Genomic DNA, 21,700 nt, shown 5'->3' on the forward strand with positions numbered 1-21,700 from the left:
CACGGTGGGAGATGGGCCAGATGGAGGCAGCTCAGATGTCCTCTACCTTTGTCTTCTCAGGACCATGGACAGCTCCCAAGATTCGAGGGCCGCATTAGAGGCTACCTCCCCCTCGATCCCAGGGATGCCTGAAATCCTGAGACATATCCATCCTAGCCAGGTCTGAAATTCAGCCCCCAGGGATATATGGAACCTCACCAAGGATGCTCATTCTTTTTGAAGTTTGTCATATGCATCAGGCTGTCTTAAAAGTGTTGAACTTTTATTATCCAAACTCCTCCCTGGAGTGACAGCTTCTGCTGTGCGCACCCTCGGAGGAAATCTCTGAAAGACAAAGACAAAGAAAAGGTCAAGAAGCTGTCAATTCTTGAGGAGCCTGGACCTCTGAATCAGAGCTCCCCCTTTTTTTCAAGCATTTTTAATTAACAAAAAGGATTAAGACAGTCAAATTTAAATGAACTCGGGGACTCAAAAACTTCAGTTTCTCAACATAATAGAAAAATCCACTGACCTTTACAAATGTAAGGTTGGTTCTTTACATTGAGTTCCTTTATCTGCAAACAGAGTTGGCATGCCTGTTTCAGAAATGAGCCTTCGAAGGATCTGCTTTTAACCTGGGTTGTGTCATGTCGAAACCCTGTTGTTCTGGTTTCTTACGAAGAAGTGAAGAAACTGCCTGTTCTGAACAGCGAGTGTAAGCGTGTTGAGTGACTATAAAGTATGCAGAAGGGACCGTAGGTTTGCCGGTGTGATGGAGTATGTGACTGGTTCCATGGTACCCCAGGGGTACGCCCACCACGTGGGTCAGACCATGCATCTCCCTGCCCTGGTGGGCAACAGCACTGAGCCAGCCCACGGCGGTCTGCTGGTTTGGCTTCTGAGCCAACTTCAATGCTGTGTGCACGTATTATTGTTTAGTCGCTCCGTCGTGTCTGACTGTGACCCCATGAACTGTGGCCCACCAGACTCCTCTGCCCATGGGATTCTCCAGGCAAGAACACTGGAGAGGGTTGCCATTTCCTCTTCCAGAGGATCTTCCTGATCCAGGGATCGAACCCACATCCCCTGCATTGGCAGGCGGGTTCTTTACCATGGAGCCCCCTGGGAAGCCCGTATGCATGTGTAATATTACAGAAGAGTGATTCCTAACGCCGCGTGCATCTTTTTGTCTCTTTCAGAGGGTCTTGCGGTTGGAGTTGGATTTGGGGCTGTAGGAAAGACGGCATCGGCCACCTTCGAGAGCGCCAGGTAAGCAACACCCCGTGCCCTGGTGGCACTGCGCCAGCTGGTGCCTTGGGTGAGCCGTCTGCACAGAACTCTGCAGCACCCCAGCCCCCCAGCTCTGACTGGTGGAGGCGAGGAGGAGGGCAGGGGCGCTCACACCTGAGAGAGACGCTCCATCAAAGAAACAGGCTTATGCCAAGTTCTTCCAGCAAGCTAGCTAAGGGGTAGCTGTTTTGGAAACCAACCATGGCTGTAATTGCATGCTGTTCTCCAAATGCTTTAAACGGATGAATCACGCTAAGACGGTAATTCTGGGCCGTTGATTCCAGGACCCGCCAGCAGATGCTCGAATCCGCCAGGGCTCGAGTACCACAATCGCCCTTGGTATTCGCCGGTCCCATATCCGAGAATTCAGCCCCAGGTGGATGGAAAGGCCCAAGAACCACAAAGGCGGCAGCGGCTGGCCGTCCTAACCCCTTCCTCTCTTCCGAGCCCCTGCTTTCCTCTCTCTGGCCGCGGGCCCTCCCGGCTTCCTCTCTTGCGTCTGTTCCTTCCCCAGCTCTCCTGCCGGCTTCGTGTCCGACGGCCTCTCCTGAAACTCATGTCCCCCGGCGCTCCATCTCCAGGGCCCCCTTCTTCTCACTCGACACTCTTTCCCTGGCCGTTCTCCCCCACCCCCAGGGCTTGATTCTCCATCTCTTTGCTGGTGACGCCCACGCTGACCTTCAGCCTCGATTTCTCTCCCGCCACTTATGCATATGGGTTCAGCCACCTTCCAGAAGTCACAGGATCCCCGCACCCAGCATCTCCACCGTCAGCTTATTGTTCCATCTGCTGCCATGCAGACCCCGTCTCCCCCAGGGTCTCCCATCACCCCCAGGTACCTGGCTGACCTAGCCAAGCTCACTGTCATCCGCGAGCCCCTGTTCCCTGTCTTCCTCAGACAGTCACCAGGCTCTGTGGGTTCTTCCTCCCCTCCACCGCTCTCGAATCATCCAGAGCCTGGATAAGGCCACAGCCTCGGGGCCATGAGGAAGCATCGTGGAGATGAGTTACCTGGTCCACCCATGCCCACAAAACCACGAGTACCACAGCGTCCAGGCTGAAGGAGCACGCCTGGTGCTTTCCATCCAAGGGCCGAAGGCTCAGATGCCCGTAGGGGATGAAGGATAGCAGAACCGGGTGCAGGCCATCAGGCAGGGACAGGCAGGTGGGGCTGGGCGGGTGCGAACAGTCAGGAGGGGCAGGGTCCGCAGTGACTTTGGAACAGCTAGCACAAGCGCGACCTCAAGGAGCTTAAAACTTTTTAATTAATTAGTCTATGGCTGCGCTGGGCCTCTGTCGAGATGTGGGACTACTCTCTACTGCGGCGTGTGGGCTTCTCGCTGTTTCTCTTGTAGAGCAGGGGCTCAGAAGTTGTGGCGCCTGGGCTCGGCTGCCCTGCGGCAGGTGGGATCTTCCCAGACCAGGGATCAAACCCACGTCCCCTGCAGTGGCAGGCGGATCCTTTACTATTGAACCCCCAGGGAGGTCCCTGGAAACCACGATACTTTGAAAACATAATTCGGCTCAGAGAGATGGTCCGGTGGCCACTGGCTTCTGTGTTGAGTTCATTCAGGTGCCCTCTGACCGGTAACATCTCAAAATCAACTTTTTTTCCCCCTGAAGGCAATGTCACCGCTTCCTTCAATGGTCTGCCCTGTGGCTGTGGACCGTGGTTGCCAGGAACTGCTTCCTCACAGAATCCCACCCACTCTCCCCCTCGGCCCCCACCTTTCCTGGGGTTTCTTTACACCCCGTCGCATCCTTTCCTCAAGACCCTGAGCTGCCATGGGGCCCCCGTGTGTCCATGTAGTCACTGAGGTTGCTGGACTCTGATGCTATGTGTGAAGGGGCCCGTCTGCTCCACGAAGCCCCAGACGCAGGTGTGGGCTGCCACGTCGCGGGGCGAGATCTTTTCCTTTATCTCGATTCTCATTCCTGCCTGTCAGACTCGCGAGTCGCTCCCTCGCCCCCACTCCAGGGTCAGCATCAAACAAGATGCCTGTGGCGATGAGCCCAGGAGACGGGAGATGGGTGAAGCCTTCAGAATGTGAGGACCGTCACCCAGACCCGGGGCTTGATTGGCCTCATCAAAGCCTGCGGGCTGCTCTTCCTGCCCCGGGCGTGGGGAGGGGGTGTGGGCATCGTGCCCAGGCACGGCTGGTCGATCTCCACTTGGCTTGGACCACATGGACCGTCGGGGTGGGCGGTGTCAGGGCACTGAGGGGTCCTGCAGGGCTGAGCTGGCACCGGGCCCTCCCGAGCCCCGGGAGCCGAGCACACTCCAGAGACGTCCGTGCCAGCCACTGACAGCCCGCCCCGGGCACCGTGCTCACGGCGCGGCTTCCCGTCTGGTGGCACCTCGTCTCCCGCGACATCAAGATGTCAACTCCAATGTCCCTCTCTTCTGTCACCCGTGCTTTCTGCTAAGCTTCGTGTCTCTGAAGAAAGGAGAAGAAAAGTCTTTCTGACCCAGCTCCCCGCTTCCCAAGACCAGACAGATCCTCTGAGTTATGTAAACCCCCCACAGGGCTCTCCATTCTGGATCGGGCTGGGGAGGCAGGGCTGTTTTCAGCCTCATGAAACCCTCTGATAAACTAGGCTCCTTGTGGGGGGGAGGTTTATGCCCCTCTGACTCTGCCCCCATCACCACTGTGTCCAGGGTATGGAGCGTGGGGAATGGCGGGGACAGTGGATCCATACAATGCCGGCCACAGAGATGGAAGGAGGGTGACCTCACGCAGACCCTGGCTTTCAGTCTGTCTGCCCCACTTACAAATCCACACGCAGTTCGTGATTTGGGTTCTTCCTTTCAAATTCCTCTGATCTTACTGCAGAACACCCACCCCGCCCCCAGTCAAGGCATGTAAGCCTTCTCTGCCCTTAGCTCATGCTGCAGACCATGCAGGGTTTCGTGGGAGGGAGGGAGGAAGATAAAAAAGAGAAAGACAGACTAATACTAGGGGGAGGGGCGGCGTAAAAACAGTCGTCAGACGATTAAATGCATCTTTTGAAAGAGAGGTTTTGCTTTTTAAAATTCCGATTCTGTGTAATTAACAAGTGACGTGCCTAAAACATTGACATGCAGAGGTGGAAGATAAAGGGATGACAAAAGACACAAGGCGGATGCCGGCGGAGAGAAAGCAGGTATTAACAATTTCAGTCTCAGACCGGCAGACGTGAAGGCGGAAAGCCACCGAGAGAATAAAGGTCAAGACTTAATGACAAGAGAAACAATGTACCCGGCTGACATAATGATCCCGCGTGTGTAGGCTTCCAGCAACATCAGCCTCACAAGCCTCAGGAAAAATGGTCAGAATTGCAAGGAGCAGCAGACAGAAGCCCAGTCGTGGTGGGGAGAACAGTTCCCCTCCCTGACGCTGATAAAATGGATAAAGTGTTAACAAAATGTGAGTAATGGACGTGTGTGGACCCCCAACCCAGCAGTTAGGAAAACTTCAACCTTCTTCCCGAGCACACGGCGTGGGTGTTTCCCAGAAATGGTGACAGCAGTGTGCCACAGAGAAAGTCAGAACACCCCCAGACCAGTGCCATTCAGACCAGGCTCTCCGACCTCAGTGCCCGTAATTGAAAGATAGCAACCGGATAGCTAAAGTCACTGGTCAGTGGATGGCGAAGCCCTCAGGCACCATGAGATGAGCACGGGAGGGGACGCAAACCAGATGGTCCAAAGAACCAGTGGGCGAAGGTCCTGGTCGCCCCTGACCTCAGGGGCGCTTCAGAGAACGGAGCGTTTCATCAGGAGGGTGGGGACCGCCCGCTTGGAGGAGGTGGTTGAGAGCACGTGGTACCTCGACCAGCGGGTAGGTGATGTCACCAAGGTGGGTGGGGTTCACGTGGCAATTTATGCAAGTGAGACTAAAGGCCAAAGGAAAAGTACCTTCTTCAGCAAGAGGCTGACAGCCTTGGTGGGTTCCGATGGCAAAGTCCAAGAGGCAATTTGAACCTTAACCCTGCTCAAGGGAAGAATTCTGGTGGAGGAGTATATGGATCCCTGTGAAGAATCCAGCAACTGGACAGATGCTGTTGATACCAGTGTTATGTATTATTTTAAGAGTGACAGAGAAGTTAGAGGATGACTCGATGATGGTGGAATGGAGAGGCTAATGGGAAGAAGGGGGTTTAGACTCCGAACCAATAGGCTGCATTTGTCACCTGATTCTTTCATCGTGTGGGAGGGAGAGTTCAAGTTCAGGAGATGTAGGCAATCACATAGGTAGATGAAAGGGGCTGAGGGGGAAGGAAGGACAGGTCTGCATGGATTTGGGAGGAGAAAAGAGTTAGCTGGCCTGCGATGTGTGGACCAAGCTAGCTGGGCCAGGCAGAGCTGTCCATTTAGTGCAGGGGTTGGCAAGTGTTCGCACGTGGGCCAAATTGGGCCCAACACTTGCTTCTATAAGTAAAATTTTATTGGAACACAGCCATGGCCAACTTCACCATCCAAGTTGTGACACCAGCTACCAGAAAAGACTACATGTGTTGTTGTTGCTGTTGTTAATTCACTAAGTTGTGTCTGGCGCTTTGTGACCCCCATGGACTGCAGCATGCTAGGCTTCCCTGTCCTTCACCATCTCCTGGAGTTTGCTCAAATTCATGTCCATGGAGTCAGTGATGCTGTCTAACCATCTCATCTTCTGCTGCCCCCTTCTCCTCCTGTTCTCAATCTTTCCCAGTGTCAAGGTCTTTTGCAAGGAGTCAGCTCTTCACATCAGATGGTCAGAGTATTGGAGCTTCAGCTTCAGCACCAGTCCTTCCAATGAATATTCAGGGTTGACTTCCTTTAGGATTGACTGGTTTGATCTTGCAGTCCAAGGGACTCTCAAGAGTCTTCTCCAGCATCTCCGTTTGAAAGCATCAGTTCTTTGGTGCTCAGCCTTCTTTATGGTCCAACTGTCACACCCATAAATGACTCCTGGAAAAACCATGGCTTTGGCTGGAGGAGGAAATGGCAAACCACTCCAATATTCTTGCCTCGAGAATCCCACAAGCAGTATGAAAAGGCAAAAAGACTACAGGTGTGTGTTAATGTCACTCAGTCATGTCTGACTCTTTGCAACCCAATGGACTGTAGCCTGCCAGGTTCCTCTGCCCCTGGAATTCTCCAGGGACAAGAATACTGAAGTGGGTAGCCATTCCCTTCTCCAGAGAGCAAATCTGGGTCTCCCGCAATGCAGGCAGACTCTTTACCATCTGGCAGGAAGCCCTGCCATCATTTGACTGAAGGAAGGAATGGTAAATCACTCCAGTATTCTTGCCGCGAGAACCCCATCAACAGTAGGAAAAGGCAAGAAGTCTACCTGTGGGGCCCCAGCGAGTAATTTGTATATGGCTGCTGCCATCTAGTGTTCAGAGGCTGTTGCTTCGTCGCGGCTGTGGCGCCCTCCCCACCACCAGCCTTCCACCTGGCCCGCCTTCCTCTCCCAGTAGATGGCCTACATCTTCAGGGGACCCGTTCAGAACCGAACATCTCCTGGAGGAAGGCGGGTCTCCGCCAGCAGTTCGAGGGAATCACGGCTTTCTTCTTTCCGATCGGGTCCCGCCGCAGTTTCTCTTTGGTTTCACCACAAAGCCGTTCTCCATCCTGCCGGTCCTTGGGGAGTTGGCCACTTAAGCGGTTTTCCCTCTTGAAGTGTCATTACCTCCAGAGAACGCGTGCTCCAGAGAGGAAGCGTGCCCTCAGCTCTTAACTCAGCGGCAGGCATAATTCAAGCCAGCAGGGAGAGCGAGGCTATTTATGCTTCAGATTTGGCCTCACGTATCGCATGCATCCTACTTAAGCACGAGCAGAGAGGCGTCTGTAATCCGAGAACACACCCTGACCGGCAGGCATGGCAGACATCCCGTAGCTGGCTGCGTGCAGCAGAGGAGGCTGGCCGCTGACCTGACGGTACACAGAATCCACAGAGCACATCCCCAGGTATTCCTGGACTTTTTTTTTTTTTTTTCTGCTGAGTGTCCCGACCAGCCATTGCTACCCAACACCCAGACACTTAGTCAAGGATGCCTGCAGTCTTAGCCAGCATCTGGACCTGACATGGCTCATTGAGTTACACACGCAGGCATCAGAATAAACTTTGAAGTCTGTTTGCCGCTCAGATCAAAGAGCAAAGCGAAAGTCAGGTATAGCCTTCTGCCTGGCTTAAAAACCGATATGCATGTTGAAGTAATAGCATTCATTTAAGACAGCAGCCATTAATCAGCTAAGCAGCCATTTGTTTAGACACAAAGACGGCAGTAGACATATTTTCCTGCTCGTTAGTCAACATTAATCAGTTGATGGGTGCGTAGACCTATATGTGCACATCCATCTGTCCCAGTTGTCCACCTACTTCTCTTCAAGTTTAATCTGGAAAACATGTTTGCAAGGTAAATGCAGAGTGTTGAAGAGGAGACTTTGTTGATGTGGTGAGAGGGGACTTGTTTAGTTGCTCAGCCATGTCTGACTCTTTTATGGCCCCATGGACTGCAGCCCGCCAGGCTCCTCAGCCCATAGGGTTTCCCAGGCAAGTATACTGGAGTGGATTGCCATTTCCTTCTCCGGGACTCTTCCGGACCCAGGGATTGAACTCGCATCTCTTGTGTCTCCTGAACTAGCAGGTGGGTTCCTTCTGCACCACCAGGGCAGCCAGGAGCGCTTTTTTTCTGGCTGTATCACGTGCCTTGTGGTATCTTAGTTTCCCACCCGGGAACCCATGTCTCCTGGCTTGGCAGGCGCATTCTTTATCACTGAGCTACCAGGGAAGCCCTGGAGGGCACTCGGGGAAATAAAACATAAATTCTTTCATTGGTCTTCACTTAGCATCTTTTACGGAGCAGGCTGCCAGGGCCAGCTCCACGTCGCAGGCTGCTCTGCTAACGCCCCAGACCTCCCTTGGCAGGACCAAGTTGCCAGACTTCTGGGGAGTCCTGACGAGACTGTCTCTTCCCCAAGGCTGCTAATCTTGACCTCCTAACCTGGATCTCAGCTTTCCCGGGTTGGGGAAGGCACAGCCCAGCCTCAGCTCCCTGCAGAGCAGTCTCTAGCCTGAGACGTGGAGCCCCAGCATGAGGACACACCCAGACCAGCCACACACACAGGCTCCTCCCCACCGCCACCCCTTCCATCACGTCAGCAAAGCTGGAGGTAAATTCTTGTGCTGCTTGCATTTTCTATAGCAGATGGCACTTTCCATTCTATTTGATGCAGACAAGCTCTTCTCTTGAACCCATCAAAGTTCCTTGCCTGGAATTCTTCAGTTCAGTCTGTCAGTCGTGTTCGACTCTTTGCGACCCCATGGACTGCCGCACGCCAGGCTTCCCTGTCCATCACCAACTCCCAGAGCCTACTCAAACTCATGTCCATCGAGTTGGTGATGCCATCCAACCATCTCATCCTCTGCTACCCCCTTCTCCTCCTGCCTTTAGCATCAGGGTCTTTTCCAATGAGTCAGTTCTTTGCATCAGGTAGCCAAAGTCTTAGAGCTTCAGCTTCATCATCAGTCCTTCCAATGAATATTTAAGACTGATTCCCTTTAGGATTGACTGGTTTGATCTCCTTGCAGTCTGAGGGACTCTGAAGAGTCTTCCAGCCGGGAATTCTAGAATTTTTTATTGACAGCTCCTCCCCATAAGTACATTTTTCTTTCCAGTCCCCCTACACAGCTGCCTAGCCTTACCTTGAATTATCCGGAGCCGGTGGAATCGGCAGCTGGTTGGCAGACAGCGCCACCGTGCGGCAGTGGGCTGTCAGGGCGAGACTCTGGGTACCACGCACAGGCCCGCGTCCTGGGCTCTCAGGACCCGCATTTCAGTTTCCAGCCGAGTCACGTGAGAAAGGAGCGTGGCAGCTGCAGTTCTAGGACTGCCAGTGTCTGATGGACAATAAAAGTGCCCCCCAGGCATGTGAAGACCGGTGTGCAAACGCTGCCTTTTCTAGTTCGCAAAGTAAAGGCATCGAAACAAAGCTGCTCTCACGACCAGTCCCTCTCTCTTACAATCTGTATTTATCACCAAAAATTAGTTCATAAACTCAGGATAAAACCAAGTCCTTTCTGCCCCCCACCCCGCCCCAGACAGGGACTTACTTTTCTCTCTCTTCGAATTCGCAAAAGCCCTTTTCAATAATGATATGTAATTATGTTCTCGGGCTTCCCAGGCGGCTCAGTAGTAAAGAACCTGCCTGCCGATGCAGGAGACAAGAGTTCCGCAGGTTCCAGGCCAGAGACCCGGGTCCAGGAGCCAGGACCTCTGGTCTCCTGTGACTCGGGCTCCGCCTGCAGACGCCGTGCCTTCACAGCCTTCCTCCCCACGCCGGCCCTCCCAGGCTGGCTTTGCCGTCCAGTCTCCGCGCTGGCTGTCCCTCTGATACTGTGTGTATCTATTTCCCCATCTTGCACCCTCGCCCGGCGCCTCTTCAGTTCTCTGCATGGGGCCCGGGACCAGGCTGGGCGTGGTCTGCTCTGCACCTGGCCTTGATGGCCCGCCTGAATTCTATGGCTGATTTTAGAGTGGGCAGCCCCCTCTGTACAGCTTGAGCTGCTTCTCTATTGCACGCCCCCCGCCCCGGTTTCCTGGACTCTCTCCCGCCCCCCCAGCGTCACCGCACGAGTTGCGGGCCCAGAACAAGGAGGCGGCTCCGTGCTGCCCTGCCTGTCGGCCGCCTCTCGCATCAGCGGCACAAGCAGCCCGTCTGCGCGGGGCGCCTCCTCCTCCTCCTCCGCGCTCCCCGGCCACCCCCACCCGAGTGCCTGGCGACAGGGCCGACCGTCTTGGCACCGGGGACCGATCTCAGCACAACGTGTGCTCTGTCTAGCCCGGGGCGGGCTTGGGGGGAGGCGTGGACCCCGCGAGGCTCTTGAAGAGCAGCCTCGTCGTTTCTCTGTGGCTTTCCCAGGCGCTGGGGATGACACAGACTTCCCCCTCCTACATTCCCACCGCTGCCCTGTCCCTCCTCCAGCACCGCTTGTCACACGCAGCAAGAGGCAGAAAGCAACTGCGCTTTCCAGAGTCGCCAGCGGGGCTCGGATGGGTGCTGGTGTTGAATCCACTGCCTTTTGCCGGGCCAGCTAGGAGAGCAGCCTGGGCGCAGTAGCGGGTTTGCGGCGTGGCGCTGGTGGCTGCCTTCGGGGCTGTTTACACGGACCGCTCAGTCCTTACGGCCCTCCCAGCAGCCAGGTGAGAATCCGGAGCCCGGGGACTTGCCCTGAAGTCAAGCTCATGGCAGGCGGCAGGTGTGCGGAAGCCCAGCGTTAACACCCCTGCCCCAGCTCTCTGCCCCCCAGCCTGCCTCTGGTCATCGTGAAACATTTAGTGAGTGCTTCCCACGTGCAGGATTATTTTCCCAGGAGGCGCAATGGCAAAGGATCCATCTGCCGATGCAGGAGACAGAAGAGACACAGGTTCGATCCCTGGGTCGGGAAGATCCCCTGGAGGAGGAGATGGCAGCCCACTCCAGGACTCTTGCCTGGGAAGCCCCACGGACAGAGGAGCTGCAGTCCATGGGGTCGCAGAAGAGTCAGATACGACAAACCGCTGAGCACACACGCAAATCCATTCTGAACAGTGTCTTTGTAAGACAAGGAGAAGAGATACACAGGCGCACACACAGGCTTTTGGGTGATGACACAGAGATACCCGGAGGGAACCAGAGATCAGAGTGACTCAGCCAGAAGCCAAGAAGTCTTCAGGAGTGCCCGCTGCCGCCGGAAGCTGGGCAAGCCAAGGGAAGACCTTCCCTAGAGATTTCTGAGCGAGGGTGGTCCTGCCGACACTGTGCTTTCGAGCATCTAGCCTTCAGACCACAAGAATGCATCTCTGTTGTCTTCAGCCACCTGGATGGCGGCCCTTGGTTACGGCGGCCGTAGGGAACCAATACACACGCCGCCCCCCCCAACCCCGTCTCCATCTGCGTCTCCCCGCCCCCACGTAGATTTCTCCCCCTCCGCCCGCAGCGGATGGTGAGCTGTGAGCATCCCTCTTGGATCCAGTCTGTCCTCTCTCCTGACACATTTTGTCTCCCTGCCCCCCGCCCAAGCCTTCACTTCCTGTTTCAAAAGGAGTTTCCCATTTGGTTTGGTTTTTTTTTGTTGTTGTTTCGTTAAGCCTCTCCCAGTTCAGTCTGGACCCAACTGGACGAAAGCAAGGCGCTCTCCTCTCCTGAGAGGCCGCTTCCAGAGGCCGCCCCGTGGGAGTTGGGGCTGTCCCCCACATCGGAGCTATTAAACTGTCGTAAGAAAGAGGCCTTTGTCACGGGCACCGCGGCCGTCGGCTCCGAAACAGAGGCAGATTGTGCCAGAAAACAAACAACAGGAAAAAAAAAAGGTCCAACCACAAAATTCTTTGGGCCTTCAGTCATCAGCCTCTCGCTTGTTCTTAAAAGACAAGTTTCCTTTCTTCGGGTGTGATTCCATCAGATGGGGCGTCGGGGTTTTCATTTAAGCGCGGGCTGGAGGCCGCCCCCGCCCAGCTCCCTCCTGCATGATGTCCCGACCACAGCCTGCAGGTGGGGAGTGGGGGCGGCCCCAGGCCTGCTCAGGGGGGCTTCGCAGGAGACGGAGGGGCCTGAATGGGTAGTTTTCAGTGCAGGGAAGGGAGAAGCGATGGAAAAAGTCATGGAGGCCAAGACACCATCATCATGTTACAAATGGGCAATGGATGGCCTTCTGACTTGACCTTGGCTCTAGGAGAGACCTCAGGAAGCCTCATTTCACGCCGGAGACAGTCAGAAGGCAAGTGACTTGCCCAAAGCCTCACCATTTCCCAAGCTCAGACCAGCGCTGCTGGCCCGCGGCCCCTGGTCAAAGCACCCTGTGGCCCAGCCTGGCATGGGAACTGCCGTGGCCCCGAGCCTTCCGTCTGGTGCCTTGGCCTCAGCCCACCTCCAGCCAGCTCTCGCCCTTGACCATCTCCAGGTGGGAGGTCAGGGGGCACATGAGCATCGTCAAGTCTCCCCTGTGCCAGGAAGCACCCCACAGCGTGAGAGCCAAGGTTCTAGAAGGAAACTGGAGAAGAGGGGCTTAGGAGACCTCCCACCCCATTTCCACTGTCCCTTACAAAGGGGGTTACGCTTCCCAAGGTCATGGCTTTCCCAAGTCAGGGGAGAGAGGGACCACTTCAGAGGACAGAGGACAGGCCAGCGTTTCACTGCAGGTGAGTGAATGACAGCCAGAGAAACGCCAGCTTTTTCTGACAGGAGGACAGATGATTGCATAATTGGCAGGACCTCATGCAAAACGAAAAGGCGATGTCTCTTGTTCAAAAAGCAGGACAAAAAGCTTTTTCCTTTCTTCCGTGATGTCTCTTCTCTTTCAATCTGTCGTGGTGTTTTGTTTTATTTAAAAAAATTTCATTGTGATAGAGTATACATGCATAAAGGGGCTTCCCTGGTGGCTTAGCGGCAAAGAATCTGCCTGCAGTCCAGGAGCCGCAGGAGACACGGGTTCGATCCCTGGGTCGGGAAGATCCCCCGGAGAAGGGCGTGGCAACCCACGCCAGTGCTCTAGCCTGGAGAATCCCATGGAGAGAGGAGCCTGGCGGGCTACAGTCCATGGGATTGCGAAGAGTTGGACACGACTGAGGCAACTTAGCACGCATGCTTACATACATAAAATTAACCGTTTTTACGTGTATGATGGTGTCAGTAAGTACATCATGTTGTGTAGCCATCATCTTCTTCAACTCCAGAACCCTTTTCATCTTAAAAAAAAGACTGAAACCTTTTCCCCAGGGAACAACAACCCCTCCCCTCACCCCCACCCAGCCCCAGGCAACCCCTACTCTACTTTCGGGCTCTGTGACTTTGACTACTTACTCCAGGAACCTCATATAAAGGGGATCATTTTGTATTTGTCTTTTTATTTTATTATTATTTTTAAAATGTTATTCTCTGTTCTGCGACTTTAAAAAAAATGTATTTCTTTATTATGTGTTTGTCTGCACCACTTCTTCACTGTTGTCCAGGTTTTTCTCTAGCTGCAGCAAGCCAGGGCCGCCTCTCTAGCTGAGGGCACGGGCTCCTCAATGCCGCATCTTCTCTTGTTGCGGAGCGCGGGCCCTAGGGTACTCAGGCTTCAGTAGCTGTTGTGCAGCCGCTTAATCACCCCAAGGAAGTTGGGGTCTTCTCAGCCCAGGGATCGCACCTGCATCCTCTGAATTGCAAGGTGGGTTCTTACTTAACCACTGGACCACTGGGGAAACCCTTTTTATTTGTCTTTTTGACCGATTTATTGATGTCCTCAAGGTTCATCTGTGTTGTGGCACATGTTGAATTTCCTTCCTTTTTAAGGCTGACTGATGTTCCATTGGGCTGCTTCCCAGTTGGTGCACTAGTACCCGCCTGCCTATGCAGGGAACATAAGAGACGGATGCACCAATAGCTCCTTGAGATCCTACTTTCAATTCTTCTGTGTATATACCCAAAGGTGGGATTGCTGTACCACATGAGAATTTGCTTTTTTAGTTTCTTGGAGCACATTGTCATGGTGTATTTCGTCTGCTGTTTAATGGAGCAGTGCTTCCCGGAGGGGTGTAGACCCCCATAGGCCTCCAGGGCCCTCCCTGACCGTGACGGGGGTGTGAGGGGGTGTGCATCCGACCTTGACCTTCCCGGTGCTCAGCTCAGTTCATTTGCTCAGTCGTGTCTGACTCTTTGCGACCCCATGAATCACAGCACACCAGGCTTCCCTGTCCATCACCACCTCCCAGAATTTACCCAAACTCATGTCCATCGAGTCGGTGATGCCATCCAACCATCCCATCCTCTGTCGTCCCCTTCTCCTCCTGCCCCCAATCCCTCCCAGCATCAGGGTCTTTTCCAATGAGTCAGCTCTTCGAATGAGGTGGCCAAAGTACTGGAGTTTCAGCTTCAGCGTCAGTCCTTCCAATGAACACCCAGGACTAATCTCCTTTAGGATGGACTGGCTGGATCTCCTTGCAGTCCAAGGGACTCTCAAGAGTCTTCTCCAACACCACAGTTCAAATGCATCAATTCTTCAGCACTCAACTTTCTTCACAGTCCAACTCTCACATCCATACATGACCACTGGAAAAACCATACCCAGTGCTAGGCCCCCAGGAATGGAGTCAGAGCTCCTGGAGCCAACATCCCAGTGCTCAGGATGGGGAGTGAGACCTTTTACGATGTTGCTGACCCCATTTCCCACAATGCTTTGGGGGTCAGTTTTCAAGCCTGTGTGACGTTTTGTTAGTGTATAGCGGATTGGGGAATTATGTTTATCTTGTATCCTGAAGCTTTACTGAATTCATTTATAGCTCTAATGATTATTTTGTGGGTTGCTTTGCATTTTCTGTATAGAAACTAATGTTATTTTCCTATAGGGAGAGTTTTACTTTTTCCTTTCCAATACAGAAGCCTCAGTGACTTTTTGAAAAATTGAATTTCTGGCTAGAACCTCCAGTATAGTGTTGAATAGAAGCAGTAAGTGTGAGCATCCTTGTCTTATTCATGTTCTTAAGAAGAAAGCTTTCAGTCTTTCCAAGTAAGTGCGAGGTATGCTGTTAGCTGTGGGTTTTTCATAGATGCTGTATGTCAGGTCAAGAAAGGTCCCTTCTGTTCCTTGTTTGCTGAGGGTTTTGTTTTTTTGTTTTTGTTTTTGTTTTTTTTTTTTTTTTGTCATGAAACAGTGTAGGATTCCATCAAATGCTTTTTCTGTGTCTATTGAGATAATTATTTGTTTTTCATTGTTTTATCCCGTCGATATGGAATATTGCATTGGTTTTCAGATGTTAAACCAAGCTTGCATTCCAGGGATAAATCTCTCTTGGTTATGACATACAGCCTCTTTTTATATGTTGCAGGCTTTGATTTAGTTGAGGAGCTTTGCATCTATATTTGTAGGAGGTATTGGTCTTTAGTTTTATTTTGTCGTGATGTCCTTGTCTGGTTTTGGCGTCAGGCTAAGGCTTGGAGTCCAATTAGGCATAAGAGATGAGAACAGCTGGAAAAGCTCCCGGTCTTTTGGACTTGCACAGCTCGATGTTAGGGCCTGTCACGGAGACGGAGGTCCCCGGCGGGGAGACGAGCCTGCTGAGCTGGGTCAGTGAGTCGAGAACAGACTACGGGAACCCTTTGGGTCTCCCTGCTGTGGTCCTGCTGACCCAGCAGTTGCTGATCAGTACTAGAGTAAAGCGTGGTTCATGACCCACACCTTCCCTGGGATAGCTGGCCGGCCTGGCACTTCCCTTGAAACTCTCCCCTCTGTGAATAACGTAGGGGTGGTTCTTGCTGTTTTCCATGCATGGACAGTGGTGAAGTGAGAGTTGTTGTCAGACCCCTCCCCCGTGCCGGGCTCCCGCCTTGACCCCCAGTTTCTGACCTGGGCTTTAAGTCTCTGGCTGTGAGTTCTTTCAGCCTGCGTTCTGACCCCACTGCATCCCTGGTCTGTGGGTACAGGAGTCCTCATCCTTCCGGCTCGCCCTGGATGGTGGGCTCCAGGCTCCTCAAGCACCTTCTGTGTGCTTGAACCTGCTTCTTCTCTGCCTTTACCTTTGTGTGGACTCTTCAGACTGTCTCGTCTGCGTGAACTTCCAGCAGCTCCTCTGTCCTTCCTGCTTGGTACTGCCTTTCCCCATTGCCCCTTATCTGCAGGATCTTGACTTTTGTCTCCCTGCCCGCGCTTCCCTCTTCTCACATGTTGTCCTAATACCCACTGACCTCACCTCTCCCCGCTACTCTTACAATATCTGGTCTGTCCATATTTTTGGTCCTGGCTCTCCCTGGCCTGTTCCATCCTGCTGTTGATCATATCGCAACTGCGACCCATGGTATTGACTTTCAAGGTAAAAATTCAGTTCGTCTCCCTCTGTGGTTTAGCTAAATACGTGAAAGCATATGCTTTGACCGAGGGTCTTTGTCAAGAGAGTAACAAGGAAGTGTGCTCCTTTCCAGGGGAGGATTACCTTTAAGCTCTCTGGAAGGTTCCTCGTATCTCCCCAAAAGCACTGGAAACCTTTCAAAGCAGACCAAAAACTCAAGCCTCAAAAATCACAAACCCTGTTTTCTGGTACGGCCATATCCAGAATTTTTAGCTGGTCCTAATTGCTGCAATTCATGGGGTCACAAAGAGTCGGACACGACAAGTGACTGAACTGAATCTATCAAAAGTTCTTTCCATATTACCTTTTACATGACTTGATTTAAAAAATGAGGTGGGGAAAACGATATACTTTGAGGATATCTTTTGGCCATGCTTAAGAAGAATGGATAAAAAGAGATTTCCAGCCTGAACTTTGATTTTTTCTTGAAACTCTAGTCCAACATCATAGACTTTTCCTTCCTCTCGTGTTCTTTTTGGTAGACAGAAAATGAACCAAGACTTCAGAAGGATGTATCACAACAAGCTTGCATGCTAGTACGGGTGTCAGGGGGGAAGGCTTCCCGGTGGCTCAGACGGTAAAGAATCTGCCCGCAATTCAGGAGACACGAGTTCCATCCCAGAGTTGGGAAGATCCTCTGGAGAAGGAAATGGCAACCCACTCCAGTATTCTTGCCCGGAGAATTCCATGAACAGAGGAGCCTGGCGGGCTACAGTTCAAAGGGCCACAAAGAGTTGGACATGACTGAGCAACTAACTCTTTCACGCTGGTGTGAATGTGCTGCTGCTGCTGCTGCTGCTAAGCCACTTCAGTCGTGTCCAACTCTGTGCGACCCCATAGAGGCAGCCCACCAGGCTCCCCCGTCCCTGGGATTCTCCAGGCAAGAACACCGGAGTGGGTTGCCATTTCCTTCTCCAATGCATGAAAGTGAAAAGTGCAAGTGAAGTCGCTCAGTGGTGTCTGACTCTTAGCGACCCCATGGACTGCAGCCTACCAGGCTCCTCTGTCCATGGGATTTTCTAGGCAAGAGGACTGGAGTGGGCTGCCGTTGCCTTCTCCAGTGGATGTGCTAAGGGGGCTGATTGGGGATTTGTGCGTCTTATAAATGGAAACAATGATTTCTTAAGAGTTGTTTGAAGACATGTGAGTGTTTCCTCTGTCTTTCTCTTCCTTGAGGGATTCCTCACAGATTTCTGGTCTACCCCACAGCATCACCCACATCACTCGGGACACACCCCCGTTGTTTTACATGTAATCAAAATAACAAAAATATTAATGATATCATTTGTGTTCTCTTCTTTTGTGCTGGAAATCTGGTGAAGACTTTCCACTTACAGCCCATTTCAGTTTGGATGTACTGTGTACCCAGCACTCAGCAGGCACGCGTGGCTCATGGCCGTGACGTTATGTAGTGTAGCTCTCGAGCCGTGGTTCTAAACCTTGGCTGTGCGATGGAATCACACTGGTTTCCAAGTTCTCCTCTGCAGTAATTCTGATTTAATTGGACTTGGCTTCTCAGACTGAGGATCCTTTTGGGTTAAGAACCTCTGGTCTACAGGGCACACTCTCCTGGGAAAGTCTGACCAGACCTCTCTTTCCCTCCATCACCATGAGCCTCACATTGTAAACAGAAATTAAGCAAGCTGTAACTTGGGTCACGGGTGGAAGAAAAACAGAAACAGGATGGTATTAAATTCTGCCTGACAGGCAAGAGTGAACAAGCTGGATTCAGTTGTCTTCTCTGGGTCTGTTTACCAACAGACTCGGTAATTATTTGTTCTGCCCCTGCCCTCGAAGCTTGCAATGTGTTTCTTGTTCCCTGAGAGCTGAGAATCACTTAGGAACTTTGCAGATTTGGCAAGATTTCCCTGTCTCTGTTCCATCAGGAGCTTCCAGTGGGAACGAAAGCGTTCCAGGAGGAATCCTGGCTCCTGGAGAGAACAGCAGGGGCACACCAGACAGGAAGCCATGGATGCCGTGACTTCTGCAGACCCCATTTTCCTCCACCCTAGACAAGTGAACTCTCCTCCACAAATAAAAACCAGTCCAGACAAACCACAGAGACTCAGGTTTCGAAAGGCATCCAAAAAAGATTGTTTCAGGGAAGTGGACAAATGAGGCGTGAGTAATTCAATCAGCAGGAAAACAAACATTAGGAGGCCCCTCATCTGAAACCCAGGGTGTCAGCAGGCAGCTGTTTGCCGTGGACAGCACAGAGCTGGGAGCCATGCGACTTGGGGAACAGAAGGTTGCTGAGGGTTTTCTGTTGTTACTGTTCAGTGGCTCAGTCGTGTCTAACTCTTTGCGACCCCATGAACTAGAGCACGCCAGGTTTCCGTGTCCTTTACTGTCTCCCAGAGTTTGTTCAAACTCACGTCCATTGAGTCGATAATGCCATCCAACCATCTCATCCTCTGCCATCCCCTTCTCCTCCTGCCCTCAATCTTTCCCAGCATCAGGGTCTTTTCCAGTGAGTCGGCTCTTCGCATCAGGTGGCCAGAGTTTCAGCATCAGTCCTTCCAATGAATATTCTGGGTTGATTTCCTTTAGGATTGACTGGTTTGATCTTGCTATATGAGGGTTTCCCAGGGGCTATGAAACTAGAGAAGAATATACAGAGAATAGAATCATTGGGCGGAAGTGACACTTGCTTGATTTCTACTCTGTTTGAAAGTGATAGTGAAGTCGCTCAGTCATGTCCGACTCTTTGCGACCCCATGGACTGTAGCCTACCAGGCTTCTTAGTCCATGGGATTCTCCAGGCAAGAGTACTGGAGTGGGTTGCCATTTCCTTCTCCAAGGGATCTTCCCGAGCCAGGGACCGAACCCGCGTCTCCCACATTGTAGGCAGACGCTTTACCCTCTGAGCAACCAAGGAAGCTTGGGTGTCCTCAATCCAGAATTCATAAAGAGCAGCTGCTCCAAGTAGAAGCTTTTTGCTGTAGTGAAATGTGCCTGGGAAGATGCTTTTAGTCTAGCCTTTGTCAGTGAACTGGGTAGCCCTCCATCTGCTAAGATGCTAAACCCTTTGTGTTGACCTTTATGTAGAGGAGATGGGCCAACCCGTGCACTCTTATCCATCCAACCTGTCACCCAGAGTCAATAGTTGCAGATGCCTGGCTGGTGTCAGTCAGTCAGTCGTGTCCAACCCTGGAGCTGTTGTCACGGGTACCATGTGTCCAAGGATGGGAGAGTTGATGTGTAACTCTCACAGGAACAAATTCTGCACATTAACTGATGACATTCACAGGTAATCTACTGCTCCTTTCAAAGTGGCTCCTATAAAGTCAACCTCATTTCTTTCCCATGCTCTCCTACAGTTTATGGCCCTGCAGTGCTCAGGCACTGAGTCGCGTCTGACTCTTTGCGACCCCATGGACTGCAGCCCTCAAACTCTTCTGTCTCGGGGCTCACCCAAGCAAAAATACTGGAGTGGGTCTCCATTTCCTCCTCCAGGGGATCTTCCCAACCCAGGGATCGAACCTGTGTCTGCTGCGTCTCCTGCATCGCGGGTGCATTTTTTACCACTGAGCCACCAGGAAAGCCCCCTCTTACAGTTTACGTTCTCCTTTTAGGTAAAGCTGTGGGGAGAGGGAGCGGGGTCTCAATGAGCAGGCTTTTCCTCACTCTGTTCCCAGCCAGAGTAGTGTCCTTTTGAAACTGTTCGAGTAAGATATTTTTAGTTTTCACTTATATCATTTGTAAGAAACAGAAGCACAATTCATATCATCATCTTAAACTGAGAAGAGAATTTACTGATTCACAGAACTGAAGACTCCGGGAACCGGACTTCAGGACCAGTTGTATCCAGGGCCACAAATTGTAACGTCAGGCCCCTGCTCATTTTTCCTCTGCCTCAAGCTCTGTCTTCTTCAGTGCTGGCTTGATTCTCAGGGTCTCCCTGGTGGCAAGACGGCTTCCGGCTGACGGCTCCAGTGCTGGGTCCTCCCAGGCTCAGGTCCAGCAGAGATTGTCCATCTCTTCTCAGTCGCTCCCTTGGGGTCTGGCTAGACCAGCTGATGTCACATACTCCCCACTTGAACCAATTCCTGGGGCTTGAAGGATGGAATTGCTCCCGTTGTCCAGAGTTGGATCTCAGTCTGCTTTCTGGAGGTTGTGGCGCCTCTGCCGAACCCTGTGGGCTGAGAGGGGTCTTTTGGTGACAGCATCACTGGGTTCCAAGAGACAGCCATCAAATTCAGAGCCTTGCAGGACCCATCGGAGATCGTGTTGAGGAAAAGCCCTTGGTAAACTGGCCAGCACTTTGCAAACGCATAGTTCTTCAGGATCTGTGATTTTAGTTGCTTCCTTTACTTCTTTAGTCTGAATGCTGATAAAACCGGGGAGTTGCTCTCCAGAGAGATGGCTCAGCACAGTGTTAGGAACGTGAACTCCGAAACCAGCCTTCTGAGCCCAGGTCTGGGCTCTGCCACTGATGAGCTGTGTGGCCTTGAATAAGTTACCTGACATCTCTGTGCCTTGGTTTCACCATCTGTAAACTGGGGATAAGATGGACTTCCACGTGTCAGTTGCTGAGAACAGTGTCCTGCACGGGGCAGGTACTTACGGTAAAAATAATAGCTTTGGGATCATCCAGCAGATAAAACTCTTCAGTCTCCCAAAGAGGTGCTGAGGTGGAAGGTAGCTAAACTTCTCCTACATTCATTCAGGGTCGTGGTCTCTAAAAACCTGCAGTCCAGGGATTTCCCTGGTGGTCCAGTGGATAAGAATCCACCTGCCACTGCAGGGGACACGGGTTGGATCCTGGTCCGGGAGGGTCCCACTTGCCGAGGGGCAGCTAAGCCGGCGCTCCCCGACTGCTGCGGCCCATGCATCTGTAGTCCGTGCTCCTCAATGAGAAGTCCCCGCAACGAGAAGCCCGCGCACCGCAGCAAAGACCCCTGCTCGCTGTAACTAGAGAAGGCTCGCACACAGCACCAAAGACCCAGCACAGCCAAAAATAAAAAGAACAAGAGAAGCAACCCTGGGTCCATCTTGTTTCGCCAAGGAATGTTCCCACACGCGGCTGTGGCTGCTTAGTCGCTCGGTCGTGTCCGCTCAGTCGCTTGGTCGTGTCCGAGTCTCTGCGACCTCCGGGACTGCAGCCCGCCAGGCTCCTCTGTCCTTGGGCTTCTCCAAACAAGCATACTGGAGTGGTGGCCATTCCCTTCTCCGGGGGATCTTGCCCACCCAGGGATCGAACCTGGGTCTCCTGCTTGGCAGGCAGACTGTTTACTGCCGAGCCTCCTGGGAAGCCCTACAGGTTTCTGAGAAGGATTTAAAGACTGGATCTGCCCACTTCTCAGTTTGGCCTTAGAAAAACAACTTCAGGGCATCAACACAGTGGCTCAGAACCAGAAAATCTCACTGTGTGTGCTTCACGGGCCTGCTGTCAAGACGAAGAATGTGGGTGGCCTGCGTGGAGCCCTGTGCGGGCAGAGATGGCCAGAGGGTCTCCCCCTTTGGGGCGGCCCCGCGGTGTTACCTCCGCCCTGGAGAGACAATGCCCCTTCACACGCGCTCCTCTGCCTGTTTGTATTCTTCCTACAAGTTCCCCATCTCTTGCCCCCAGAGACCGGCTGCCATTAAAAGGCCATCGGCT

General features: G+C 52.6%; 1 protein-coding gene across 6 annotated transcripts in view; it reads left to right on the plus strand.

Annotated features, from left to right (window-relative positions):
• Window positions 1–21,700, plus strand: part of SLC39A11 (solute carrier family 39 member 11) — a 365,936-nt gene that overhangs the window by 318,018 nt on the left and 26,218 nt on the right. For all 6 annotated transcript variants that reach the window (XM_043905660.1, XM_043905657.1, XM_043905661.1 and 3 more), the window contains one exon: window positions 1,179–1,248. In XM_043905660.1, coding sequence (XP_043761595.1) covers window positions 1,179–1,248 — 70 coding nt within the window. The remainder of the gene's footprint in view (window positions 1–1,178; window positions 1,249–21,700) is intronic.

Source organism: Cervus elaphus, chromosome 5 (genome assembly GCF_910594005.1).
Source record: "Cervus elaphus chromosome 5, mCerEla1.1, whole genome shotgun sequence".
NCBI classification, from domain to species: Eukaryota; Metazoa; Chordata; class Mammalia; order Artiodactyla; family Cervidae; genus Cervus; species Cervus elaphus.